Source organism: Callionymus lyra, chromosome 19 (genome assembly GCF_982586985.1).
Source record: "Callionymus lyra chromosome 19, fCalLyr1.hap1.1, whole genome shotgun sequence".
Lineage (NCBI taxonomy): Eukaryota > Metazoa > Chordata > Actinopteri > Syngnathiformes > Callionymidae > Callionymus > Callionymus lyra.
In genome coordinates this window covers 2,182,752-2,210,656 of record NC_141836.1, presented here as the reverse complement: position 1 = coordinate 2,210,656, position 27,905 = coordinate 2,182,752, and the positions used below count along the sequence as shown (strand labels likewise).

Sequence of the window (27,905 nt, the reverse complement as noted above, 5' to 3'; positions counted from 1 at the left end):
ACACTATCACAACACCAGAGTCAAGTACTGGACAATACTACACATATATACTTGTTACTACACTATCACAACACCAGAGTCAAGTACTGGACAATACTACACATATATACTTGTTGCTACACTATCACAACACCAGAGTCAAGTACTGGACAATACTACACATGTATACTTGTTACTACACTATCACAACACCAGAGTCAAGTACTGGACAATACAACACATATATACTTGTTACTACACTATCATAACACCAGAGTCAAGTACTGGACAATACTACACATATATACTTGTTACTACACTATCACAACACCAGAGTCAAGTACTGGACAATACTACACATATATACTTGTTACTACACTATCACAACACCAGAGTCAAGTACTGGACAATACTACACATATATACTTGTTACTACACTATCACAACACCAGAGTCAAGTACTGGACAATACTACACATATATACTTGTTACTACACTATCACAACACCAGAGTCAAGCACTGGACAATACTACACATATATACTTGTTACTACACTATCACAACACCAGAGTCAAGTACTGGACAATACTACACATATATACTTGTTACTACACTATCACAACACCAGAGTCAAGTACGGGACAATACTACACATATATACTTGTTACTACACTATCACAACACCAGAGTCAAGTACTGGACAATACTACACATATATACTTGTTACTACACTATCACAACAGCAAGGGAACAGGAAGTGAAGAAGTATTTGTCGCTAACACGATCAACACGCTGACATCACAACATCTACGTGTTCTCAGCCCATTGTGCCCAAGAAGCCGAAGCGCTCGGTGCCGGTGTCATCATCGGTGGACCGAGACCACAAGGACGTTCACCGCATGTCGGCCGTCACCGCTCACGATGTCATCATCACGCCCGCCATCAGAAGGACGGACGTGAGGACGGAGACGCAGCCCAACGGCTCGGAGGTGACCACCACCATCGTGGAGTTCACAGACCAGGTGTGTAGACGGAGCAGGAAGTCGCACCTTCGCTAATGAGTTGATTCTGTTCCAGGATCACGGCGTCACCAGCCGGAGCGAAGTGTCTTTCCCTGCTCGCCACAGCGTCTCCCCGGTGAGTGTCCACGTCTGTCCTCGTCTGTCCACGTCTGTCCACGTCTGTCCTCGTCTGTCCACGTCTGTCCTCGTCTGTCCTCGTCTGTCCTCGTCTGTCCTCGTCTGTCCACGTCTGTCCACGTCTGTCCTCGTCTGTCCTCGTCTGTCCACGTCTGTCCTCGTCTGTCCACGTCTGTCCTCGTCTGTCCTCGTCTGTCCTCGTCTGTCCTCGTCTGTCTCCTTGTCTGTCCTCGTCTGTCTCCTCGTCTGTCCTCGTCTGTCTCCAAGCATGTCCACGTCTGTCCCCGTCTGTCCCCGTCTGTCCACGTCTGTCCTCGTCTGTCCTCGTCTGTCCACGTCTGTCCACGTCTGTCCTCGTCTGTCCTCGTCTGTCCACGTCTGTCCACGTCTGTCCTCGTATGTCCTCGTCTGTCCCCGTCTGTCCCCGTCTGTCCCCGTCTGTCCACGTCTGTCCCCGTCTGTCCACGTCTGTCCTCGTCTGTCCTCGTCTGTCTCCTTGTCTGTCTCCTCGTCTGTCCTCGTCTGTCTCCAAGTCTGTCCACGTCTGTCCACGTCTGTCCTCGTCTGTCCACGTCTGTCCACGTCTGTCCTCGTCTGTCCACGTCTGTCCTCGTCTGTCCTCGTCTGTCCACGTCTGTCCCTGTCTGTCCACGTCTGTCCTCGTCTGTCCTCGTCTGTCCTCGTCTGTCCACGTCTGCCCTCGTCTGTCCACGTCTGCCCTCGTCTGTCCTCGTCTGTCCACGTCTGTCCACGTCTGTCCTCGTCTGTCCACGTCTGTCCCCGTCTGTCCCCGTCTGTCCCCGTCTGTCCTCGTCTGTCCACGTCTGTCCTCGTCTGTCCCCGTCTGTCCTCGTCTGTCCCCGTCTGTCCACGTCTGTCCTCGTCTGTCCTCGTCTGTCCCCGTCTGTCCACGTCTGTCCTCGTCTGTCCACGTCTGTCCACGTCTGTCCTCGTCTGTCCATGTCTGTCCACGTCTGTCCACGTCTGTCCACGTCTGTCCACGTCTGTCCACGTCTGTCCTCGTCTGTCCACGTCTGTCCACGTCTGTCCTCGTCTGTCCACGTCTGTCCACGTCTGTCCACGTCTGTCCACGTCTGTCCACGTCTGTCCTCGTCTGTCCACGTCTGTCCTCGTCTGTCGAATGTTTGACCTCAACCTATGAGGCGTCGTCACATGACCTGGACGGCCCCCATGATACTTTGCCGCCCAGTCAACCAATCACAGCTCCACTGTAACCACGACGTCGTGTCCTTCAGGTGCACACGAGCCGGGAGTCGTCGCGGTCGCCAATACTGGTCACGGAAACCGTTACCTCGGCAACCACGCATGTATCGAAGGTAAGTGTCGGCGCCGCTGAAGCGATGACCTGATGTCCAGACCAGGTGTTTGCAGACGGTGAAGGGAGGATACTCGGAGACCAGGATCGAGAAGAGGATCATCATCACGGGAGATGACGACGTGGACCAGGAGCAGGTGAGGTCGTGGGGTCGTCGCCGTGACAACGAGACAAACCTCCGTCTTCCTCCCGCAGGCTCTCGCCATCGCCATTCAGGAGGCGCGGCAGCAGCACCCCGACATGCTGGTGACCAAGGCCGTGGTCGTCAGGGAAACGGAGTCGACCTCTGAAGATCGCCGCGGTGCTTCCCAGGTAACGCCTCTGAGGCGCCGCCGTCAGGACGCTCACGAGTCTTCTGCTCGTCCACAGTCTTGACTCGCCACAGGATCCGTGGTTTGGAACCGACCTCAACTCTGGACTCATGTCTCCACACGTCTCTCACTTGAAGCTCCTCGTCCGTCACCAGAACCTGCATGAACCGGTCACTCAAGTCCTTCCTGGTCCACCTCCACCGTCCACCACTACTAATGCAGACGTCACTAACAGAAACTAGACTCAATTACTTTTGATCTGTTTTGTCCAAAAAAAAAAAGATTTGGTTGAAAACCACCGAGTGCGGTGCGTTCAATACCGTAGGACAAGTTTTCATGGACATAAACTAATACATTAACGACTGCGTTCAGACACGACGACCACAGACTTCACTCACAGTCTCGTCTGATTCTGTCGAGACGATGGAGTCTGTGGTGAAGTGAGGATCGTGTGACGATAATGCGACGATAATGCGACGATAATGTGACGATAACTGCATGAAAACATTTGTTTGAACGCAACATCAGGCCAATGACGCCCTCTAGTGGCTACTGTCAGCTCTGTCAGTGGAAGATTTGAAACTATTGTGTCTAAATTTAAAGCTGGAATGTGATCACGTGTCTAATATTTATGAAGCTGCTAATGTTGCTTCCATGACACATTAAGACGATATACTGCCCCCTGCAGGTTTAGATCAACATCACCCACTGTGACCTTCAGACGCCCTTCAAGGCTGTAGCTCATTGAAAACGTACGGAGACAAGAGTGATTAGAGTCTAGATTGACATGTTTGTCGTGACATGTGACGTTTATTTCCGTTCCAGGCGAGTGAAGAGAAAGTCTGTGAAACTCTGTAATGTTCCGTAGATCGTGAAACTGTTAGTGACACTAGGTGGCGCCGCCCACGAGCGATTAGCTTCATCCTTGAAGGACACGTCAAGGACGTCTGACTCGGAATCACCTTTGATCACATGACCGAGATCACATCTGCACCCCCGACTCTGCTCGTGACCCGCAGACCCCGGAGCCTCCTAACCCTCCTGACCCTCCTAACCCTCCTGACCCCTCCTGACCCCTCCTGACCCTCCTGACCCCTCCTAACCCTCCTGACCCCTCCTGACCCTCCTAACCCTCCTGACCCTCCTAACCATCCTAACCCTCCTGACCCCTCCTAACCCTCCTGACCCCTCCTAACCCTCCTGACCCCTCCTGACCCGTCCTGACCCTCCTAACCCTCCTGACCCCTCCTGACCCGTCCTGACCCTCCTAACCCTCCTGACCCCTCCTGACCCTCCTAACCCTCCTGACCCCTCCTGACCCTCCTAACCCTCCTGACCCTCCTAACCCTCCTAACCCTCCTGACCCTCCTGACCCTCCTAACCCTCCTGACCCCTCCTAACCCTCCTGACCCCTCCTGACCCCTCCTGACCCTCCTAACCCTCCTGACCCGTCCTGACCCTCCTAACCCTCCTGACCCCTCCTGACCCTCCTAACCCTCCTGACCCCTCCTGACCCTCCTGACCCCTCCTGACCCGTCGTAACCCTCCTGACCCTCCTGACCCCTCCTAACCCTCCTGACCCTCCTGACCCTCCTGACCCTCCTGACCCCTCCTGACCCTCCTGACCCTGCGTCACTGTGTCTTTGCTGTACATCGTTTCTTCTTCTCAAGTCAATAAACTGAAAATGGACGAGTTGACGTTTCTTCTTCTTCTTCTTCTCACGTCTCATCACAAGAACATTTGTTTAATTTAATATTTTATCTTTTAAAATAGTCATAATTAAATCAATCTCTATCGAAAGGTTACATGAATATAATAATAGTAATATTTTCAAAATGAATATATATTTTTACATAGAGTTTGATATTATAATTCAAATGATTAAAAAAAACAATATTCTTAATTCATTACATTTGAATTCCTCGTCTTTTAAATTCAAATCAAAGTTGGTTTAATTATTATTATTATTATTATAATAGACAAAAGAAACCGAGCTGCTCGAGCTGCAGACGATCATGTGACGTAGAAGCGCTGATGGATTAAATGATTAAATGATTAAATGATTAAATGATTAAATGATCAAGTAATAATCGTGCAGCTGAAGATGAAACAAGGGAAACAGAGGAAAAGATGTTTTATTCAAAGCAGTTCTCTTCATCTGAAGCAACATTTTCATGCCGGCCTGCAGGGGGCAGTGTTCCGTCTGTCAACCAAAGTCAGTCACTGGACTAGACGCTCATCAGGTCAGAGGTCACACACAGAAGAAGAAAAGGCATGTTTGACTCGTGACAGGAAGAGCAGGAGAGAGTCTGAGGGTCATGTGACCTCACGGATCTTTCGTCATGTTTGACTTCTTTCTTTAGATTATCATGGAATCTTACGCTGAACTAAACTATGTTGTTGGAGTGAAAGTTGAGAGAAGTTTCTCTTCAGTCCAGGACCTGAGGTTCACTGGTGTCTCTGGTGAAGAACCACGTCTGGAGGAGAAGATGTCGTCACAGGAACACTGGACTGATGGGCTCTGTTTTTCATCTTCTTCATCATCGTGAAGATGAAGAAGATGATGATGATGATGAAGATAAAGATAAAGATGATGAAGATAAAGATGATGAAGATAAAGATAAAGATGATGATGAAGATGATGATGATGATGAAGATAAAGATAAAGATGATGATGATGATGATGATAAAGATGATGATGATGATGAAGATGAAGATGAAGATGATGATGATGAAGATAAAGATAAAGATGAAGTTGATGATGATGATGAAGATGAAGATAAAGATGATGATGATGATGATGATGTCACTGATTCAATGTTGCCTCTCATTGGATGTTGGAAACTTGGACCGATCAGTGAAGATATTTAAAGCCAACACGACTCAAGGTCACAAACATTTGAGGTTTAGAATCAAACTGGTCAACATCTGTCAACATGAGTAGATTCAATAGTAATGAAACCAAACATGAGGTTATTAATGTTCTGGAAAGTTTGAGGTTTTACAAATGTGTATCTGTATCTGCACCGTGATGCATTTACAAATGTGTAACTACGTTTATAAATGTGTAATTCCATTTACAAATGTGTAACTTAATTTACAAATGTGTAACTGCCTTTATAAATTTGTAACTGCATTTATAAACGTGTAACTACATTAGTAAATGTGTAATTACATTTATAAATGTGTAACTACATTTACAAATGTGTAACTGCATTTATAAATGTGTAACTACATTTACAAATGTGTAACTGCATTTATAAATGTGTAACTACATTTATAAATGTGTAACTACATTTACAAATGTGTAACTTCATTACAAATGTGTAACTACATTTACAAATGTGTAACTTCATTACAAATGTGTAACTGCATTTATAAATGTGTAACTAGATCAACCAATGTGTAACTACATTTATAAATGTGTAACTAGATAAAAAAAAAACGTGTAACTACGTTTATAAATGTGTAACTACATTAATAAATGTGTAACTAGATCAAAAAAAATGTGTAACTACGTTTATAAATGTGTAACTGCATTTATAAATGTGTAACTACATTTATAAATGTGTAACTACATTTACAAATGTGTAACTTCATTACAAATGTGTAACTACATTTACAAATGTGTAACTTCATTACAAATGTATAACTGCATTTATAAATGTGTAACTAGATCCAAAAGAATGTGTAACTACATTTATAAATGTGTAACTAGATCAACCAATGTGTAACTACATTTACAAATGTGTAACTTCATTACAAATGTGTAACTGCATTTATAAATGTGTAACTAGATCAACCAATGTGTAACTACATTTATAAATGTGTAACTAGATCAAAAAAATGTGTAACTACATTTATAAATGTGTAACTTCATTTACAAATTTGTAACTGCATTTATAAATGTGTAACTACATTAATAAATGTGTAACTACATTTATAAATGTGTAACTAGATCAACAAATGTGTAACTACGTTTATAAATGTGTAACTAGATTAATAAATGTGTAACTACATTTATAAATGTGTAATTACGTTTATAAATGTGCAACTACATTTATAAATGTGTAACTTCATTTACAAATTTGTAACTGCATTTATAAATGTGTAACTACATTAATAAATGTGTAACTACATTTATAAATGTGTAACTAGATCAACAAATGTGTAACTACGTTTATAAATGTGTAACTACCTTTTTTAAATGTGTAATTACGTTTATAAATGTGTAACTACATTTATAAATGTGTAACTACATTTATAAATGTGTAACTAGATCAACAAATGTGTAACTATATTAATAAATGTGTAACTATATTAATAAATGTGTAACTACATTTATAAATGTGTAACTAGATCAACAAATGTGTAACTATATTAATAAATGTGCAACTACATTTACAAATGTGTAACTACATTTATAAACGTGTAACTACATTTATAAATGTGTAACTACGTTTATAAATGTGTAACTACATTAATAAATGTGTAACTACATTTATACATGTGTAACTACATTTATAAATGTGTAACTAGATTCACAAATGTGTAACTACATTTATAAATGTGTAACTACATTTACAAACGTGTAACTAGATTCACAAACGTGTCTTCAGATAAATGATTGAATTGTTCTTCAACAGTCATTGGTGTATATTTGTTGTGATGACGCAGTTCTGCCAGTAGGCGGCGGACAAGTACCATAATGAGTGTTACGCACGAAAGAACGACATCATGATTTAATTCTTTCACTGATGTTACTTTAAATACAAAATGATTGTCAATGAATTAATTCCATTTATTTTTTAACTTTATTTTTCTTTTCTGCGTTTGCTTCAGTCTTTGCTGTGATCCCTGGACGAGCTCAACCGGTGCTGCCACCTGCTGGAGGAACTGCGTCATCACAACAAATATTAGATTTCCAGGTTTTCCAGTTTTGTTTGAGATGTTCAGTGTTTCATCATCTGGACATTATTTGAAATAAAACCTTTATAAATCAAGTTAGAAATATATGATCACGGTACAGATGCTGCTACACATTTTAGGATCTTCTCACGTTTGTTTTGGATCTTTTATGACCGTACATCCTGATCGAAGGCAGGTCAGGAGGTCATCAAAGGTCAGGAGGTCATCAAAGGAAGGTCAGGAGGTCATCAAAGGAAAGTCAGGAGGTCATTAAAGGCAGGTCAGTAGTTCATCAAAGGCAGGTCAGGAGTTCATCAGAGGCAGGTGAGGAGGTCATCAAAGGTAGGTCAGGAGGTCATTAAAGGCAGGTCAAGAGGTCATCAAAAGAAGGTCAGAAGGTCATTAAAGGCAGGTATTGAGGTCATCAAAAGAAGGTCAGAAGGTCATTAAAGGCAGGTCATCAAAGGCAGGTCAGGATTTCATCAGAGGCAGGTCAGGAGGTCAGGAGGTCATTAAAGGCAGGCCAGGAGTTCATCAAAGGCAGGTCAGGAGGTCATCAAAGGAAGGTCTTGAGGTCATAAAAAGAAGGTCAGAAGGTCATCAAAGGCAGGTCAGGAGGTCATCAGAGGCAGGCCAGGAGGTCATCTAGTGCAGGTCTTGAGGTCATAAAAAGAAGGTCAGAAGGTCATCAAAGGCAGGTCAGGAGGTCATCAGAGGCAGGCCAGGAGGTCATCTAGTGCAGGTCTTGAGGTCATCAAAAGAAGGTCAGAAGGTCATCAAAGGCAGGTCTGGACATGCGAGTGTGGATGTTGATGACGTTGAGAAACAGAGCTCATCGATCATGACTCGGAGAAAAAGCATCACATGACACAACATTCTACTCAGTAGCACAAAAGTTCAAAGAGCGTCTGGTTCTTGTAAAGCTAGTCGGCTGCTCTGGTTCAGAGTTCAAAGGTCAAATCCTCCAGAGGTTGAGGGACCGATCGGAAACCCCCCGATCAAACATACGACGGCTGAAGAAAATGTACTGAAAAGACGAGCGTCCTCCGCAGACCGGTGCGTCCATCCCACCCGTGACGCCCGTGACGCGCTCGTGAGGCGGAGAAGAAGTTTGTGGAGGAGAAGGAGCGACAGAAGGAAGAGAGAAGCTCCGTCAGTGAGTCTTCACCTGCTGCTGCAGATCACGCTGGTCATAGCACGCTCCGGGCGGCGAGGACGGCGGCGGCGAGCAGCGAGGACGAGGTCAAGGCCGGGCTGGAACCCATCGCCATGGAGCCTGGAACACAGCAACCAGAGGCCGTGACGCCAGCAGAGGGCAGTGGTGAGCTGGACAACATCTCAAGTTCTTCTTCTGAGCTGGACAACATCTCAAGTTCTTCTTCTGAGCTGGACAACATCTCAAACTCTTCTCCTGAGCTGGACAACATCTCTAACTCTTCTTCTGAGCTGCGAAAACATCTCAAACTCTTCTTCTGAACATCTCAAACTCTTCTTCTGAGCTGGACAACATCTCAAACTCTTCTTCTGAGTTTGACAACATCTCTAACTCTTCTTCTGAGCTGGACAACATCTCAAATTCTTCTTCTGAGCTGGACAACATCTCTAACTCTTCTTCTGAGCTGGACAACATCTCAAACTCTTCTCCTGAACATCTCAAACACTTCTTCTGAGCTGCGAAAACATCTCAAACTCTTCTTCTAAGCTGGACAACATCTCAAACTCTTCTTCTAAGCTGGACAACATCTCAAACTCTTCTTCTAAGCTGGACAACATCTCAAACTCTTCTTCTGAGCTGGACAACATCTCTAACTCTTCCTCTGAGCTGGACAACATCTCAAACTCTTCTTCTGAGCTGGACAACATCTCAAACTCTTCTTCTGAGCTGGACAACACCTCAAACTATTTTTCTGAGCTGGAAAACATCTCAAGCTCTTCTTCTGAGCTGGACAACATCTCAAACTCTTCTTCTGAGCTGGACAACATCTCAAGCTCTTCTTCTGAGCTGGACAACATCTCAAACTCTTCTCCTGAGCCGGACAACATCTCAAACTCTTCTCCTGAGCTGGACAACATCTCAAACTCTTCTTCTGAGCTGGACAACATCTCAAGCTCTTCTTCTGAGCTGGACAACATCTCAAACTCTTCTTCTAAGCTGGTCAACATCTCAAACTCTTCTTCTAAGCTGGACAACATCTCAAACTTTTCTTCTGAGCTGGACAACATCTCTAACTCTTCCTCTGAGCTGGACAACATCTCAAACTCTTCTTCTGAGCTGGACAACATCTCAAGCTCTTCTTCTGAGCTGGACAACATCTCAAACTCTTCTTCTGAGCTGGACAACATCTCAAACTCTTCTTCTGAGCTGTACAACATCTCACACTCTTCTTCTGAGCTGTACAACACCTCAAAATCTTCTTCTGAACATCTCAAACTCTTCTTCTGAACATCTCAAACTCTTCTTTTGAGCTGGACAACATCTCAAACTCTTCTTTTGAGCTGGACAACATCTCAAACTCTTCTTCTGAACATCTCAAACTCTTCTTTTGAGCTGGTCAACATCTCAAACTCTTCTTCTGAACATCTCAAACTCTTCCTCTGAGCTGGACAACATCTCAAACTCACCTGCTACTCTGGGGATGGTGATCTGGCGGCTGCTCATTCCTTCGCCGCCCTCACTGAAGGGTTTGATCTGGATCACGTAGTCCTGGTTGACGGGCAGACTCAGCTCCAGAGACGTGGTGTTGGTCTCCACCACGCTGGGTCGACCATGCTTGTCCTGGCTGTACGTCACCTGTGGAGACACGTCCACCTCAGTCACGGTTCCTCCTTCACACATGTAGGAGACGTGATGTTCTCCAGCCAGAGTGTGTCAAAGATCACCGTGGAAACCCGAGCTGACCAGCAATTCAGATGATTCGATTGATGGACAAATCCAACACAAAGAATCCAACTCACCAACAAATCCAACACACGGACAAATTTAACACACAGACAACCTCACCTCATCAAGGTCAAGGTCATTTCCAGGCGTTTCTTACCTTGTATCCCGTGACCTCCGACTCGTTCTCCAGAGCGTGGACTTGGTCCCAGCGCAGGAGGACTTTGGAGTTGCTGGTGTTCCACATGATCTTCAGGGGAGCCTGGCTGGGAGCTGAGGGAGGAGCATGAACAATGACCTTGACCTTCTTGACCTTCAAACATGTTCTCACGTGGCTTCTTGGTGGTGACGTTGACCGTGTTGCTCTGAGGACCGACGCCGGCGCTGTTGTAGGCTCTCAGGCTCAGGCTGTAGGTGCTGCTGCCGTCCAGGTCTCTGAGCAGCAGAGACGTCCTGTTGCCAGACGTCCTCTCCAGCCTGGACGAGTCCTGGTCCTGGTGCACGGCCCAGTACAGCAGCTGCAGACGCACAACCATCAGTGACGCTTTAGTGTGTAGACGCTTTAGTGTGTAGACGCTTTAGTGTGTAGACATCTCAGTGTGTAGATGCTTTAGTGTGTAGACGCTTTAGTGTGTAGACGCTTTAGTGTGTAGACGCTTCAGTGTGTAGACGTCTCAGTGTGTAGATGCTTCAGTGTGTAGACGCTTTAGTGTGTAGATACTTCAGTGTGTAGACGTCTCAGTGTGTAGATGCTTCAGCGTGTAGACGTCTCAGTGTGTAGATGCTTCAGTGTGTAGACGTCTCAGTGTGTAGATGCTTCAGTGTGTAGACGTCTCAGTGTGTAGATGCTTCAGTGTGTAGACGCCTCAGTGTGTAGACGCTTCAGTGTGTAGACGCTTTAGTGTGTAGATGCTTCAGTGTGTAGACGCTTTAGTGTGTAGATGCTTCAGTGTGTAGACGCTTGAGTGTGTAACTTGAGTGTGTAACAGCTAGAGTGTGTAACTTGAGTGTGTAACAGGTTGAGTGTGTAACAGGTTGAGTGTGTAACAGCTAGAGTGTGTAACTTGAGTGTGTTACTTGTGTGTGTAACTTGAGTGTGTAACAGGTTGAGTGTGTAACTAGAGTGTGTAACTTGAGTCTGTAACAGGTTGAGTGTGTAACTTGAGTGTGTAACTTGAGTGTGTAACAGGTTGAGTGTGTAACTTGAGTGTGTAACTAGAGTGTGTAACTTGAGTGTGTAACAGGTTGAGTGTGTAACTTGAGTGTGTAACTTGATTGTGTAGCATGAGTGTGTAGCATGAGTGTGTAGTGTGTAGCGTGAGTGTGTAGCGTGAGTGTGTAGCATGAGTGTGTAGCGTGAGTGTGTAACTATAGTGTGTAGTGTGAATGTGTAGTGTGAGTGTGTAGCGTGAGTGTGTAGTGTGAATGTGTAGCGTGAGTGTGTAGCGTGAGTGTGTAGCGTGAGTGTGTAGCATGAGTGTGTAACTAGAGTGTGTAGCGTGAATATGTAGCGTGAGTGTGTAGCGTGAGTGTGTAACTAGAGTGTGTAGCATGAGTGTGTAGCGTGAGTGTGTAACTAGAGTGTGTAGTGTGAGTGTGTAGCGTGTTGACCTCGTATCCCAGGATGCGTCTCCGGTTGTTGCTCCAGACCAGAGGCTTCCAGGTCACCTCCACCTCAGACGCAGACACACTCCAGGCCTTCAGCCTCCCTGGAGCTCTGCTGGGCTCTGAGAGGAGCAGAAGATCTTCAGGTCCTTCATGATGCTGTGAGACCAGTATCTTCTCATGGACTTGAGAATGAACTCAAACTAACGACCTCCTCGTCTATATGTAGATACACATGGAGCTGCTGTTGACCAGTAAGACGTGTGTGTTTTGGTCATGTGACTCAGACGATGCTGTCAATAAAGTTTTAGTCTCAAAACATGACACGTACTCTGGTCCTGCTCAGTGAAAGTAATCCATACATAAGGGTTGGTTCTAGCTTTTCAAGTGAAGCTACTGGAAAGGTTTTGCTGTGATAGGATTGGACGGAAGGTCTTTAAAGACAGAACCCTCTAGTGGTTGTGCAGCGTAACTGCGATAGAAAGACTGGTGACCGTAGATCAACTGTGATTGGTTAATAAAAAACGATCAAATCGATTCTGAAGCGACCTTCAAACCATCTGTTGAAGGTCACAGGTTCGTAGAAGAAACATCATCCAGAACATCATAGGTTTCATAAGTGTCATCATTCTGGACGAACCTTCCTCTGCAGAGAAGATGGTGCTGACGGGGCTGAACGGACCTTCTCCCTGGTTGTTGTAGACGCCCACCTTCACCTGGTACGGGGTGTAGGGAGGGATGCTCTCGTTCTTGAACACGTATCTCGAGGCCTCCGGAGATGTGACTGCAGCCTGCATCCAGCCCTGAGCGCCCAGAGGCCGGAACGCCACCACGTACCCGAACCCTGGACCGCTCTGGAGCTCCTCTGGCACCGGCTGAAGAACAATGTTCTGTTAACACTTGAACATGAAGCTAGTGATGCTACTGAAGCTACTGATGCTACTGATGCTACTGCAACTGATGCTACTGAAGCTACTGATGCTACTGAAGCTACTGAAGCTACTGAAGCTACTGATGCTACTGATGCTACTGAAGCTACTGATGCTACTGAAGCTACTGAAGCTACTGATGCTACTGATGCTACTGATGCTACTGATGCTACTGAAGCTACTGATGCTACTGATGCTACTGATGCTACTGAAGCTACTGATGCTACTGATGCTACTGAAGCTACTGATGCTACTGAAGCTACTGAAGCTACTGAAGCTACTGAAGCTACTGATGCTACTGAAGCTACTGATGCTACTGAAGCTACTGAAGCTACTGAAGCTACTGATGCTACTGATGCTACTGATGCTACTGAAGCTACTGATGCTACTGATGCTACTGAAGCTACTGATGCTACTGATGCTGCTGAAGCTACTGAAGCTACTGAAGCTAATGACGCTACTCATGCTACTGAAGCTACTGATGCTAATGATGCTACTGAAGCTACTGATGCTACTGATGCTACTGAAGCTACTGAAGCTACTGAAGCTACTGATGCTTATGATGCTACTGAAGCTACTGAAGCTACTCATGCTACTGATGCTACTAATGCTACTGAAGCTACTGAAGCTACTGATGCTTATGATGCTACTGAAACTACTGAAGCTACTCATGCTACTGAAGCTACTAATGCTACTGAAGCTACTGAAGCTACTCATGCTAATGATGCTACTGAAGCTACTGATGCTAATGAAGCTACTGATGTTACTGAAGCTACTAATGCTACTGAAGCTACTGATGCTACTGATGTTACTGAAGCTACTAATGCTACTGAAGCTACTGAAGCTACTGAAGCTAATGAAGTCTTTTACCTCCCAAGTGATGACGAGCTCCGACCGTCCTCCTTCACCACCGTTGACCCTGGAGGTCGTGACCCTGGGAACTGACATTTCACCATATCAATATATATATATATATATATATATCAATATATAAATATATCAATACATACAGTATATATAGCAATACATATATATACATAAAAGCAGCTCTGAGTCCAACATGTTCAACACGATCTCAGACGTTGGTTCTGAACACCACCAGACTAATGAGGTGCAGACGAGACAATCCTGACGACCGAGAGTCAGAATCTCATCTCGTGGTACAAAGAATCTTATTCACAGACACTCATCCTGGAACCAGAGCTTCAGGAGAACGAAGAACAAAAGATCTTCGTCTGAATCCATCTCAGACACTTTGTGTGGAACAGACGAAGGAAATCTACTGATTGAACTCTTGACCTCGATGTTAATACCTGAAGATTTGATCTCGACCCCATGAACAGAGAAGATTCTTCACTTTCAACATATTTCAAACTTTAACTCAACAGATGCTGTTATCAGATCAGTTTTTAAAGAACTTATGTGGATCTTATCTATGAATCTTATCTTATCCATCCATCTACAACATTATAATAATAATAATAATCGCAACAATAATCATAACAATAATAATGATAACAATAATAACAATAATAACTATAATAACAAAAATAATAACAATAATAACTATAATAATAATGATAACAATAATAATAATAATAATAATAATAACAATAATAACAATAATAACAATAATAATAATAATAACAATAATAACAATAATAACAATAATAACAACAATAACAATAATAACTATAATAATAACAATAATAACTATAATAATAATGATAACAATAATAATAATAACAATAATAACTTTAATAATAATAATAATAACAATAATAACAACAATAATAATAACAATAATAATAATAACAACAACAATAATAACAATGATAATAACAATGATAACAATAACAATAATAACAATAATAACAATAATAACACTTATAATAATAATAATAATAACAATAATAAAATAACAATAACAATAGTTAATAATAGTAATAATTACACTAATAATAATACAATAATAATAACTAAAACAAAAATAATAATAATAATATCAATTACAATTATAACAATAACAATAGCAAGAGCAATAATAATAATAATAATAATATCAATTATAATTATAATATCAATTATAACAATAACAATAGCAAGAGCAATAATAATAATAATAATAATAATAAAGTCCTAAAAGGACTGGTGAGTAGATCATTGGTTCTGTCAACACTGACAAGGATCATGAGTCATGAGACACATTTGAATGATGGTCCGGACGAGTTGGATCTGAAGAGATTAAAGCTTCTTCTTATTTCACGCTTAAGATTCTAAATCCTTCATAATCCAACAGTGACTCGTTGGACGAGACAAAGACAGGTTTCATGTCATGAGTCGTGAGCTCAGAGGATCCACTCGTGGTACTTACGTCTCTCTCTGGTCCGGGCCTTCTTGGACGCCTTGCTGGGCTCGCCGGTGCCGACGGCGTTCGTGGCCAGAACCCTGAACTCGTACTCCACCCACGGACTCAAGCCGATGACGTCGGCCGACAGCTGCTTCCCCTCCAGCAGCTCTGGGACTGAAGCACAAGAACACGTTTCATCATCAGAACCTGCTCAGGCCCGGTCCGACCCACCCGTGGTGATGGCCTGCCAGCCCAGAGAGAAGGAGGTCCGGGCCTGGACCGTGAAGCCCAGGACGGGGCTGTGGTTGTCGGAGCCGGGGGCCCAGGACACGGAGGCGCTGGTCTGGGTCATGTCGGTCACTCGGCAGTCCACGGGAGGATCCGGAGGACCTGGGCCATTGAGGGGTCAGAGGTCAGAGGTCAGAGCCACTTCATGACAAACATGTTTTAATTCAAACATCTGTTATATTATTGTTCGTTCACGAGCTCAGAATCAATGATTTGTTAGTTCAGTTTTTAACATCTAACGATTATTATGTTTATATTTCCGTGTGTGACGAGTGTGTGACGAGTGTGTGACGAGTGTGCGACGAGTGTGTGACCAGTGTGTGACCAGTGTGTGACGAGTGTGCGACGAGTGTGCGACGAGTGTGTGACCAGTGTGTGACGAGTGTGTGACGAGTGTGCGAAGAGTGTGTGACCAGTGTGTGACCAGTGTGCGACGAGTGTGTGACCAGTGTGTGACGAGTGTGTGACGAGTGTGCGACCAGTGTGCGACGAGTGTGCGACCAGTGTGCGACCAGTGTGTGCGAAGAGTGTGCGACCAGTGTGTGACGAGTGTGCGACGAGTGTGCGAAGAGTGTGTGACCAGTGTGTGACCAGTGTGTGACGAGTGTGTGACGAGTGTGCGATGATGACATTATCAAATAAAGCAGATTAATTGTTAAGTATTTTATCTTCACATTTACTTTAAAACAAATGTTTCTTTGAATCGTTTTTCAAATTATGTTTAATTGATTGATTAATGAATTGATTAATGAATTGATTAATTGATTACTTAATTGATTAATTAATTGATTAATTAATTGATTAATTAATTGATTTATTAAATGAGTTATTAAATGAGTTATTAAATGATTTATTAAATGATTTATTAAATGAGTTATTAAATGAGTTATTAAATGATTTATTAAATGATTTATTAAATGATTTATTAAATGATTTATTAAATGATCTATTAAATGAGTTATTGATTGATTTATTGATTCGTTCATTGAGGGAAAAGAAAAACTAACACAATTAAAAGAATATTTTCACGAAGAAAACAACTTTTCTACACGACGGTCACGTTAAAACTCTCTTCCGTCACGCCTTCACTCTCTTCTTCGCCCGCCTCATCTCTGTTTAATGACTGTCGCCATGACGACATGTTTGCTCCTCACCTCGGACCACCACGTCGGTGGCGATGGACACACTGTCCACTTTGGTCTGAACCGCACAGGTGTATTTCCCAGCATGCCTCAGCTGGATGTTCCGGATCATGATGTCGCCTGCAGAACGCTGTGGAAACAAAGAGTCCAGACTCGTCTGGTCCAGCAGGATCTGAGATGGACTTCATTGACTGGATCAATACTGTCTGATCCTGAAAACCATGGACTTGATGGATCATCTAGTATCATCTTAGGAAGTGAATCAAACTAAAAGAAGCTTTTTTATGAATGTTTGGATCGAATATTTCAAATGTAGCAGAGCTACTGGAGCATGTCGTGAAGACTCCTCACCAGCGTTGACAGCTGTCACTCACCCCTCCCACCTTCTCAAAGTAGGCCCCGATGCTCCCGAACTGGATGACCTGCTCGTTGAAGAACCAGGTGAACTTGAGCTCCAGGGTGGGGTCGTGAGACACCTGACAGGGGAGAACGATGCTCTCGCCCACCGTCACGTCCAGATGACCCGCCGGACTGCTGATGGCCGTGGGCTCTGTGGACGTCACAAACAAACGTGATGGTCTCTCTCTCTCTCTTTTTTTCTTCCTCTCTCTCTCTCTCTCCTTCTCTCTCTCTCTCTCTCTCCTTCTCTCTCTCTCTCTCCCTCTCCCTCTCTCTCTCTCTCTCTCTCTCTCTCTCCCTCCCTCCCTCCCCCCCTCCCTCTCTCAACAAACACAACAACAACAACAAGTTAAACAAGGGAAAAAGCAACCATCACCGGCGGCCATTTCTATAATTGAGGCTGTTTGTGTGACACGAGGCGGCGTCCCATCTCCCAGCATGCACCACATCAACATAATCTTGGGCCCGTCTCGCCGCGGCGTCTTGCTCAACAGTCGTGCGGCGCAGACGATTGCAGGCGGCGAGGGGCGGCGGCCCCGCTGTGAATAATGCAGGCGTGTCATGAACATCTAATGGACGGACGAGCGGCGCCGGCACGTCCAGGAGCGAAGAAGGTCTCGTTGTGTCAGAACCAGCTCGTTCTGGTTCTCAGCTGCTCAGGAATAATGTCACGTGACAGGAAGTCACTTCCCTGACCAGCTCTTAGTTCAGGCGTCGTGACGATAAACATCTTTGTTCACGATCAACGTTCAGGGTCGTCGTGTTCGAGCCACGATGAGATGGAAACACAAACGTAAACATAAACAACACTGAAGAACAACGATGATAAAAACACGATGATTTAGAAACAATTAAACATTTCTTAAAGTATGTTTTTCAAATGAACCCGTGGGTTGAACGTATATGTTGACACTGTAGCGTCTCAGTGTCAACAACACGTGTGTCGTTTGTGTTTCTACAAATCACTCATTTACACGAATAGAAAATGATTTAAAGAAAAGAAAATATGTCCGATTATGATGAATTTAAAAGTGAGTAAATATAACGTTTAAGTCATGAATGTTCATCGGATTAGATTCTGCAGCTTGAATTAAATTATATATATTATTAAATTATAAATTAAAATTCACTGAACCTGAAGAATAAATGATGGATCAACGTATTTATAGGATAAGAGTGAGCTGGGGTGAGATGGGGTGAGACAGGGTGAGACGGGGTGAGACAGGGTGAGATGGGGTGAGACAGGGTGAGATGGGGTGAGACGAGGTGAGACAGGGTGAGATGGGGTGAGACGGGGTGAGATGTGGTGAGACGGGGTGAGATGTGGTGAGACGGGGTGAGATGGGGTGAGACAGGGTGAGATGGGGTGAGACGGGGTGAGATGTGGTGAGACGGGGTGAGACAGGGTGAGATGGGGTGAGACGGGGTGAGATGTGGTGAGACGGGGTGAGACGGGGTGAGACGGGGTGAGACAGGGTGAGACGGGGTGAGATGTGGTGAGACGGGGTGAGACGGGTTGAGATGGGGTGAGACGGGGTGAGACGGGGTGAGATGGGGTGAGACGGGGTGAGACAGGGTGAGACGGGGTGAGACGGGGTGAGACAGGGTGAGATGGGGTGAGACAGGGTGAGAAGGGGTGAGACGGGGTGAGACAGGGTGAGACGGGGTGAGACAGAGTGAGACGGGGTGAGACGGGGTGAGACAGGGTGAGCCGGGGTGAGACGGGGTGAGACGGGCTGAGACAGAGTGAGACGGGCTGAGACAGAGTGAGACGGGCTGAGACAGAGTGAGATGGGGTGAGACAGGGTGAGACGGGGTGAGACAGAGTGAGACGGGCTGAGACAGAGTGAGACAGAGTGAGACCGGGTGAGACGGGGTGAGACAGAGTGAGCTGGGGTGAGACAGTGAAAAGGTTCCATTAACTCATTTGCGACTCACTAAAGAAGCAACCAAATGAGTTTAATGCTGTCGAGTCGTGGACTTTAATTCCGTTCGAGGTTTTATGAAGTTTTTGAATCTGCAGCAATATTTACTGCATCAGTCGAGTCGACGTGTTCGAGAGCAAACACAGGTTGGATCAGAAAAGTCAGATTATTTTATAGTCAGTAAAACTGATCTGTAATTATCTACCTTCACGTCAATCAAACAGCAGAGACGACGAAGACTTTAAAACATGATCTAAACCGAGGATTCTTCATGAACTATTCTATCATCGTAGGAATTTACTAAATGAACTTTATTTATTCGATACATTTCTCATCAGTCGAAGCGTCTCGTTCATTGGACGTTGACATGTCAATCAAACTTAATGACCTTTGACCAGCAGCGTTCCTGAGCTGCTCGCGACACCAAACTGGTTCCTGGCCACACACGTGTAGAGTCCGGCGTCCACTTTGGTGACGTTGGAGATCCTCAAGCTGCCGTTGTCCAGAACCGTCACTCTGAGGAGCAAAGAGTGACAGAAGGTTGACACAGAGACAACACTTGTGACATCACTTCCTGTCGGCACCACTGTGACGATGGTTGCCAAACATCAAGTCTGGTTCGGTTCCTCTCGACTCAGGAAGTAAACGTGTGTTGAGATCAACACTGTAAACGTAGAACCTTCGGTGGATTCAAGACACAATTGAATTCATTTAAAGAAACTAATGAAACTTTTCCATTCAATCTGCAGCGAGCGTCTCCAACAAAGAGAGACTCCCTGAGGTCGGATCCCAGAAGCATCAGAAATGACCAGAAGGAGGAGGAATTAAATCCACGAGCTGGACGGCTGCTCCCCGCGGAGCTGCTCTGTGAGCGTAACAAAGAGTTATGGATATGAGATGTCGCCGGATAACACTCGCCATTAAGAGGTTCGCCCGAGTCGCACTTCCTGCTCGTCTTCAAAGGGACGAGATGAAGGTGCCGAGAACGATCCGTCTGAAAAGCTTTCACGTTTCTTCTCGGAGGTTCTGCCCTCCAGCAATTAAGGTATTGAGGATATTTGTGGGAACATAAAAGCGTGATATACTAAAGAGGCACTTTACGTGAACCCTGTCGGCGGCTGTAAAAGTGAGCGAGTGCTCGAGCAGCTCAGTCTCTCCTGGAAACATAAAAGTAAATGAAAAACATTATTTTCAAACACTTAAGACGGATAATTAACTTGTCGTACAACCAGAGCCTCCTGTTCCCACAGTGTTTCATGAACGTCCTGCACAACAACCTCTGAGGACTGAAGGTAATAAGAGCCTCAGGAGGCGCCTGCAGTGCTTCATGGGTAGTGGTCGGCTGTGGAGTGAAATCATCCGAAGCACTTCATCGTTGACCTCCACGTTCAGAGGAAAAAAACCTGATGTAAAAGTGATTTCATTAATTAATCACATGTTCTTAGATGATTTGTTCTCCTCCGGCCCACATCCTCGCAAACATTAAACCCTCCAAGATTAGAGGGAATTATGGGTATTTGAGTGGAGCCGGTGGGACGGATTAGTGTTGCTGGAGGAGCGAGCGGAGGAAGAAGTAACGAGCGAGGAAGAGATGCTGCAATAAAGACACTGTTCAAGAGGGAGGGACGCAAACTTGCTGCTGCGAGAGCGAGGCTGGAACGTGACTTCATCTCCCAGTCCTTCTACAGGAACATAGGAACTGAAGGTAAACTCTCTTCAGTCCTTCTACAGGAACATATGAACTGAAGGTAAACTCTCTTCAGTCCTTCTACAGGAACATATGAACTGAAGGTAAACTCTCTTCAGTCCTTCTACAGGAACATAGGAACTGAAGGTAAACTCTCTTCAGTCCTTCTACAGGAACATAGGAACTGAAGGTAAACTCTCTTCAGTCCTTCTACAGGAACATAGGAACTGAAGGTAAACTCTCTTCAGTCCTTCTACAGGAACATATGAACTGAAGGTAAACTCTCTTCAGTCCTTCTACAGGAACATAGGAACTGAAGGTAAACTCTCTTCAGTCCTTCTACAGGAACATAGGAACTGAAGGTAAACTCTCTTCAGTCCTTCTACAGGAACATATGAACTGAAGGTAAACTCTCTTCAGTCCTTCTAAACATATGAACTGAAGGTAAACTCTCTTCAGTCCTTCTACAGGAACATATGAACTGAAGGTAAACTCTCTTCAGTCCTTCTACAGGAACATATGAACTGAAGGTAAACTCTCTTCAGTCCTTCTAAACATATGAACTGAAGGTAAACTCTCTTCAGTCCTTCTAAACATATGAACTGAAGGTAAACTCTCTTCAGTCCTTCTAAACATATGAACTGAAGGTAAACTCTCTTCAGTCCTTCTAAACATATGAACTGAAGGTAAACTCTCTTCAGTCCTTCTAAACATATGAACTGAAGGTAAACTCTCTTCAGTCCTTCTACAGGAACATATGAACTGAAGGTAAACTCTCTTCAGTCCTTCTACAGGAACATAGGAACTGAAGGTAAACTCTCTTCAGTCCTTCTACAGGAACATATGAACTGAAGGTAAACTCTCTTCAGTCCTTCTACAGGAACATATGAACTGAAGGTAAACTCTCTTCAGTCCTTCTACAGGAACATAGGAACTGAAGGTAAACTCTCTTCAGTCCTTCTACAGGAACATATGAACTGAAGGTAAACTCTCTTCAGTCCTTCTACAGGAACATAGGAACTGAAGGTAAACTCTCTTCAGTCCTTCTAAACATATGAACTGAAGGTAAACTCTCTTCAGTCCTTCTACAGGAACATAAGAACTAAAGGTAAACTCTCTTCAGTCCTTCTAAACATATGAACTGAAGGTAAACTCTCTTCAGTCCTTCTAAACATATGAACTGAAGGTAAACTCTCTTCAGTCCTTCTAAACATATGAACTGAAGGTAAACTCTCTTCAGTCCTTCTACAGGAACATAGGAACTGAAGGTAAACTCTCTTCAGTCCTTCTAAACATATGAACTGAAGGTAAACTCTCTTCAGTCCTTCTACAGGAACATAGGAACTGAAGGTAAACTCTCAACGATAGAAGGTCCAGAAAATATACACAAATATAAAGAGCAAAGATCAAAGGACGAAAAACTACAATTTCTCAAAAGGACAAAGTAAGTAAGTAAGTAAGTAATATTTATTTATATAGCGCTTTTCGAGACCAGGGTCACAAAGCGCTTAAACAATCAAAACAATACTCAATAAAATATATACTTTAAAGATCAAGATAAAACTGATAACACAACAGGAGTTCCAGAAAATCAAGGAAAAGCCTGAACAAATAGAAACGTCTTAAGAGGTTTCTTGAAGGAGTCAGTAGATCATCAAACACAGATGTTTCTTAAAGGAGTCAGTAGATCATCAAACACATATGTTTCTTGAAGGAGTCAGTAGATCATCAAACACAGATGTTTCTTAAAGGAGTCAGTAGATCATCAAACACACATGTTTCTTGAAGGAGTCAGTAGATCATCAAACACATATGTTTCTTGAAGGAGTCAGTAGATCATCAAACACAGATGTTTCTTGAAGGAGTCAGTAGATCATCAAACACAGATGTTTCTTGAAGGAGTCAGTAGATCATCAAACACAGATGTTTCTTGAAGGAGTCAGTAGATCATCAAACACAGATGTTTCTTAAAGGAGTCAGTAGATCATCAAACACAGATGTTTCTTAAAGGAGTCAGTAGATCATCAAACACAGATGTTTCTTGAAGGAGTCAGTAGATCATCAAACACAGATGTTTCTTGAAGGAGTCAGTAGATCATCAAACACAGATGTTTCTTGAAGGAGTCAGTAGATCATCAAACACAGATGTTTCTTAAAGGAGTCAGTAGATCAGCAAACACAGATGTTTCTTGAAGGAGTCAGTAGATCATCAAACACAGATGTTTCTTGAAGGAGTCAGTAGATCATCAAACACAGATGTTTCTTGAAGGAGTCAGTAGATCATCAAACACAGATGTTTCTTGAAGGAGTCAGTAGATCATCAAACACAGATGTTTCTTAAAGGAGTCAGTAGATCCATCAAGTGCAAAGAGAGAGAAAGATGGTTCCAAAGCTTAGGAGCAACAGCCTGAAAAGATTTCTCTCCTCTGGTCCTGAACCGTGTGCAAGGAACCATAAGTAGATTTTGATCCACAGACCTCAGAGCCCGAGCTGGGGTGTAAGGCTGGATCAGATCACGAAGGTCTGACCATGAATAGATCTGAAAGTAAGAACCAGAATTTTAAAATGATCCTGAAAGAAACTGGCAGCCAGTGAAGAGTTTGAAGGAGAAATGTGAGTTCTTCTACTAGAGCGGCTCAGAATTCTGGCTGCAGAGTTTTGTATGAACTGCAGGCGAGACGATCCTTCTGGTTTAGACATGAAAACAAACTGTTACAAGAGTCCAGACGAGAAGAAACAAACGCATTAACAAACACCTCATTCACGACCTTAGTATGAATCTTTATCTACATCCATGAAGATCCATAATGAGGTCTTCTCGATCTTATTGGACTCAACTGACCTCGACTGATCTGAGATGGTTTTACTTTTGGTCCAACAAATGAAGCCATTAGGTCAACTAAGGTAGAACTTTACTCTGTTACTCCCTGAAGATGAAGTGCTGATACAATATTTAAGACTATATGACAAAACTTTTGCATTTTTCACTGACGATATTTGATTTGTTTTTCTATCTTATAAACAAGTTCTTTGAAAGTATCTACAAGAACTCGTCTCTCTTCATTGATCCTTTCCAGGGTGTCCCTTGTACTTAAGACACACTGGGAAGAAGCTTCAGAAAACGGCAACAAATGGACCTACAACTATCTCGACTCTCGGTCGTCAAGGTGACGTGAAACCAGAGACACAATAGCTTTAGAGTTTTTCAACCAATTGAAGTGGCGACTAATGAAACACCTCCGTCACACGTTCACGCTCCTCGTGCTCCTCGTGCTCCTCGTGCTCCTCCAGCATCACCTCTATTCTCGGAACCCAAGCCAGCGATCGTCACCTACATCTGACGTCGAGTCTGGACATCATCTTCCACCAACGTGTTTTCATCAGCCTCCACTTCTTCGCTCCTCACATGACGACAGCTTCGTGTTCCTCTCCCCGACACATCCCACGGATAGTCATTGTTGCCATGGCAACCGTAAAACCAGTGTTTTCTGAATTAAGCTCATCCGTCTGAACGACCTGCAGCTGTTTACACACATTAAGTTGTGACTCGTGAAGAAAAAAAAAAAGCTCTTTTGTTTAAACACAATCTTTTCCTTTCAGCAGGAAGTCTTCGTGATTGTTCCTCGAGCGCCGGCGAATCCTGATCAGCCCGATCGTCCTCCTCGCTCTTCCTTCCTATTAGCATTTGCTTCCCTCTCTATTTCCTGCACAACCGCATCGACCCGCACTTAACCTGGCGCTAATAAAACAAGGTGTCGAGCTGGTTCCCCTCGACGACGGCGAACCGCCGCTGAAGAATGCGCGTCGTTCAGCAGCTCGCCATTGATCGCCTCTTCTGGGGATGCAGCCAGTTCCTCTCACGTCTGGCTGCGTGTCTTGATCAGCCGGGTGTTGTCGGCGCTCCAGGCCCGTGGATGCAGCTAATGAGCTGATGGATCAGCAAACGGATCCGCGCAGGAGCAGCAATTACTTAAAGTACACAGTGGAGTGCGGCGAGGAAATGCAGCACGAGCTCCTCATCGACTGCTGTCGCAACATTTACTGAAGAAGTTTCTTATCGTGATTATTAAGTTGAAGAATTGAGATGAAAATAGAAAGATTTCACTGACTAGAACACTAGAACTGAAGGTAAACTCTCTTCAGTCCTTCTAAACATTTGAACTGAAGGTAAACTCTCTTCAGTCCTTCTACAGGAACATATGAACCGAAGGTAAACTCTCTTCAGTCCTTCTAAACATATGAACTGAAGGTAAACTCTCTTCTGTCCTTCTACAGGAACATAGGAACCGAAGGTAAACTCTCTTCAGTCCTTCTACAGGAACATAGGAACCGAAGGTAAACTCTCTTCAGTCCTTCTACAGGAACATAGGAACCGAAGGTAAACTCTCTTCAGTCCTTCTAAACATATGAACTGAAGGTAAACTCTCTTCTGTCCTTCTACAGGAACATATGAACTGAAGGTAAACTCTCTTCAGTCCTTCTAAACATATGAACTGAAGGTAAACTCTCTTCAGACCTTCTAAACATATGAACTGAAGGTAAACTCTCTTCTGTCCTTCTACAGGAACATAGGAACCGAAGGTAAACTCTCTTCAGTCCTTCTACAGGAACATATGAACCGAAGGTAAACTCTCTTCAGTCCTTCTAAACATATGAACTGAAGGTAAACTCTCTTCTGTCCTTCTACAGGAACATAGGAACCGAAGGTAAACTCTCTTCAGTCCTTCTACAGGAACATAGGAACCGAAGGTAAACTCTCTTCAGTCCTTCTAAACATATGAACTGAAGGTAAACTCTCTTCTGTCCTTCTACAGGAACATATGAACTGAAGGTAAACTCTCTTCAGTCCTTCTACAGGAACATATGAACTGAAGGTAAACTCTCTTCAGTCCTTCTACAGGAACATTGGAACCGAAGGTAAACTCTCTTCAGTCCTTCTACAGGAACATAGGAACTGAACGTAAACTCTCTTCAGTCCTTCTACAGGAACATAGGAACTGAAGGTAAATTCTCTTCAGTCCTTCTACAGGAACATAGGAACTGAAGGTAAACTCTCTTCAGTCCTTCTACAGGAACATAGGAACTGAAGGTAAACTCTCTTCAGTCCTTCTACAGGAACATAGGAACTGAATGTAAACTCTCTTCAGTCCTTCTACAGGAACATATGAACTGAAGGTAAACTCTCTTCAGTCCTTCTACAGGAACATATGAACTGAAGGTAAACTCTCTTCAGTCCTTCTACAGGAACATAGGAACTGAAGGTTAGACTTGCATGGCTTAATCTTTGAGACAAGCATATGCTACTGGCAGGATCAACCAGGTAGCACCAAGTGTAAACTAGAACACGCTTTTTTTTGGATATTTTTGGGGTGAAAAGTCTTTTTTCGTCGTTCCTTCTTTGTTGACATTGTATCAAAACCATTCATCGTCGTCGTCTTTTCCTTTTCCCTCCATTTCCATCAGTCTCTCCTCGTCACGTGATCTGTTGCTCGCATGAACCCCTCGAGGATCGATCCTCTCACACTTCAATAAAACTCTCTTCCATCCTCCTGGTCCCCACGTCATACACAAACATCAAGGTGACTCACCTGTGGCTCTCTCTCAGCGCCTCCTTCCCCTTCCTCCAGGAGACGACCCCCCGCGGAGACATCCTGGGTCGGCACTCGATCAACACGTCTCCGCTCTGTCGGGCCAGAGTCTGCGGCTTCAGCAGGTTCTGGGAGAAGTCCGGGGCGACGGCTGCAGGAGACCCGGGTCATGTCAGTCCTGGGGTCACGGGGTCAAGGTCGCGCCTCTTTACTCACCCACGACCCGCAGCTCGGCGTTGGTGTAGACGCGCCCGTGTTTGTTCTCGGCCACGCACTGGTACACGCCCATGTCGGCCATGTTGAGGCTGCTGATGGTCAACACGCCGTTACTCATCTGGACTCTGTCCTGCTGAGACGCAGAAGACTCACCATCACCAGACTGACCTTGAATACTGAGGGACTGACGGATAAAACAATCTTTTATCTTGTTAAATATGCAGGAAACTGGCAAAGTATAAAACATTTACACTGTAATAACACTGTTCTGACACGTTTGTATTGTAGCTTTAATTCTTCACCCGATGGTTTAAATCTCTTCAATAAACTAGTTTATTAAGTTTGACCCACTTTGACCCACTTTGACCCAGTTTGACCCACTTTGACCCACTTTGACCCACTTTGACCCCAGGCTTGAGTCAGAGGATGTGGATCCAAAGGTAAGTAAAGGATGATTCACTAGAAGGTCATAATAACCACGTCAGACCAAAATAATCCTTCGTAACTCAACCAAGTATTTACTTTATTTATTTACAATAAACAATGACCTCCATAGAAAAACACTTCACATAGAAGATCGACCGCGGCTCTGAGGAACTTATAAAAGATGGATTATTAGCTGCTGCCATGGCAACAGTTTGTTGTAATGGAGTCACATTCAGACACATTTCCTGCTGTGAGAGACTTTGAAACATGATTATCTGAGTTATCGTGTCCTTAGTAAACAACTGGAGAAAAGATCTTTAACCTCCTCCTTCTCCTCCACCTCCTCTTCTTCTTCCCATTCCTCCTCTTCTTCCTCCTGCTCCTCCTCCACCACCTCCTCCTCCCCTTCTTCCCCCTCCTCCTCTTCTTCCTCCTCCTCCTCCATCTCCTCTTCTTCTTCCTCCTCCTCCTCCATCTCCTCTTCTTCTTCCTCCTCCTCCTCCTCCATCTCCTCTTCTTCTTCCTCCTCCTCCTCCTCCACCACCTCCTCCACCCCTTCTTCCCCCTCCTCCTCTTCTTCCTCCTCCTCCTCCATCTCCTCTTCTTCTTCCTCCTTCTCCTCCTCCTCCACCACCTCCACCTCCCCTTCCTCCTGTTCTTCCTCCTCCTCCTCCACCTCCTCTTCTTCTTCCCCTTCCTTCTCTTCTTCTTCTTCCTCCTCCTCCTCCTCCTCCTCCTCCACCACCTCCTCCTCCCCTTCTTCCCCGTCCTCCTCTTCTTCCCCCTCCACCTCTTCT

General features: G+C 44.3%; 2 protein-coding genes across 10 annotated transcripts in view; one reads left to right on the top strand and one right to left on the bottom strand.

The window, feature by feature from the left end:
- LOC148058897 (band 4.1-like protein 1) overlaps positions 1 to 4,461 on the top strand; it is a 29,523-nt gene extending 25,062 nt beyond the window's left edge. For all 8 annotated transcript variants that reach the window (XM_087781395.1, XM_087781394.1, XM_087781393.1 and 5 more), the window contains 6 exons: positions 802 to 1,002; positions 1,058 to 1,117; positions 2,376 to 2,456; positions 2,512 to 2,592; positions 2,651 to 2,767; positions 2,825 to 4,461. In XM_087781395.1, the coding sequence (XP_087637521.1) occupies positions 802 to 1,002; positions 1,058 to 1,117; positions 2,376 to 2,456; positions 2,512 to 2,592; positions 2,651 to 2,767; positions 2,825 to 2,830 (546 nt within the window). In that variant the 3' untranslated portion in view covers positions 2,831 to 4,461. The remainder of the gene's footprint in view (positions 1 to 801; positions 1,003 to 1,057; positions 1,118 to 2,375; positions 2,457 to 2,511; positions 2,593 to 2,650; positions 2,768 to 2,824) is intronic.
- Positions 4,462 to 7,547: 3,086 nt separating this feature from the next.
- The window catches only part of cntn3a.1 (contactin 3a, tandem duplicate 1), a 90,313-nt gene continuing 69,955 nt past the window's right edge, over positions 7,548 to 27,905 (bottom strand). The window contains exons 10-23 of one of the 2 annotated variants that reach the window (XM_087781399.1): positions 26,683 to 26,815; positions 26,467 to 26,617; positions 19,580 to 19,707; positions 17,242 to 17,417; positions 16,880 to 16,997; positions 15,669 to 15,827; positions 15,462 to 15,611; positions 13,958 to 14,028; positions 12,799 to 13,033; positions 12,165 to 12,280; positions 10,885 to 11,071; positions 10,714 to 10,826; positions 10,298 to 10,466; positions 7,548 to 8,951 (exon numbers count right to left, since the gene is read on the bottom strand). In XM_087781399.1, the coding sequence (XP_087637525.1) occupies positions 8,866 to 8,951; positions 10,298 to 10,466; positions 10,714 to 10,826; positions 10,885 to 11,071; positions 12,165 to 12,280; positions 12,799 to 13,033; positions 13,958 to 14,028; positions 15,462 to 15,611; positions 15,669 to 15,827; positions 16,880 to 16,997; positions 17,242 to 17,417; positions 19,580 to 19,707; positions 26,467 to 26,617; positions 26,683 to 26,815 (1,992 nt within the window). In that variant the 3' untranslated portion in view covers positions 7,548 to 8,865. The remainder of the gene's footprint in view (positions 8,952 to 10,297; positions 10,467 to 10,713; positions 10,827 to 10,884; positions 11,072 to 12,164; positions 12,281 to 12,798; positions 13,034 to 13,957; positions 14,029 to 15,461; positions 15,612 to 15,668; positions 15,828 to 16,879; positions 16,998 to 17,241; positions 17,418 to 19,579; positions 19,708 to 26,466; positions 26,618 to 26,682; positions 26,816 to 27,905) is intronic. The other variant, XM_087781400.1, reaches the window with a different exon arrangement.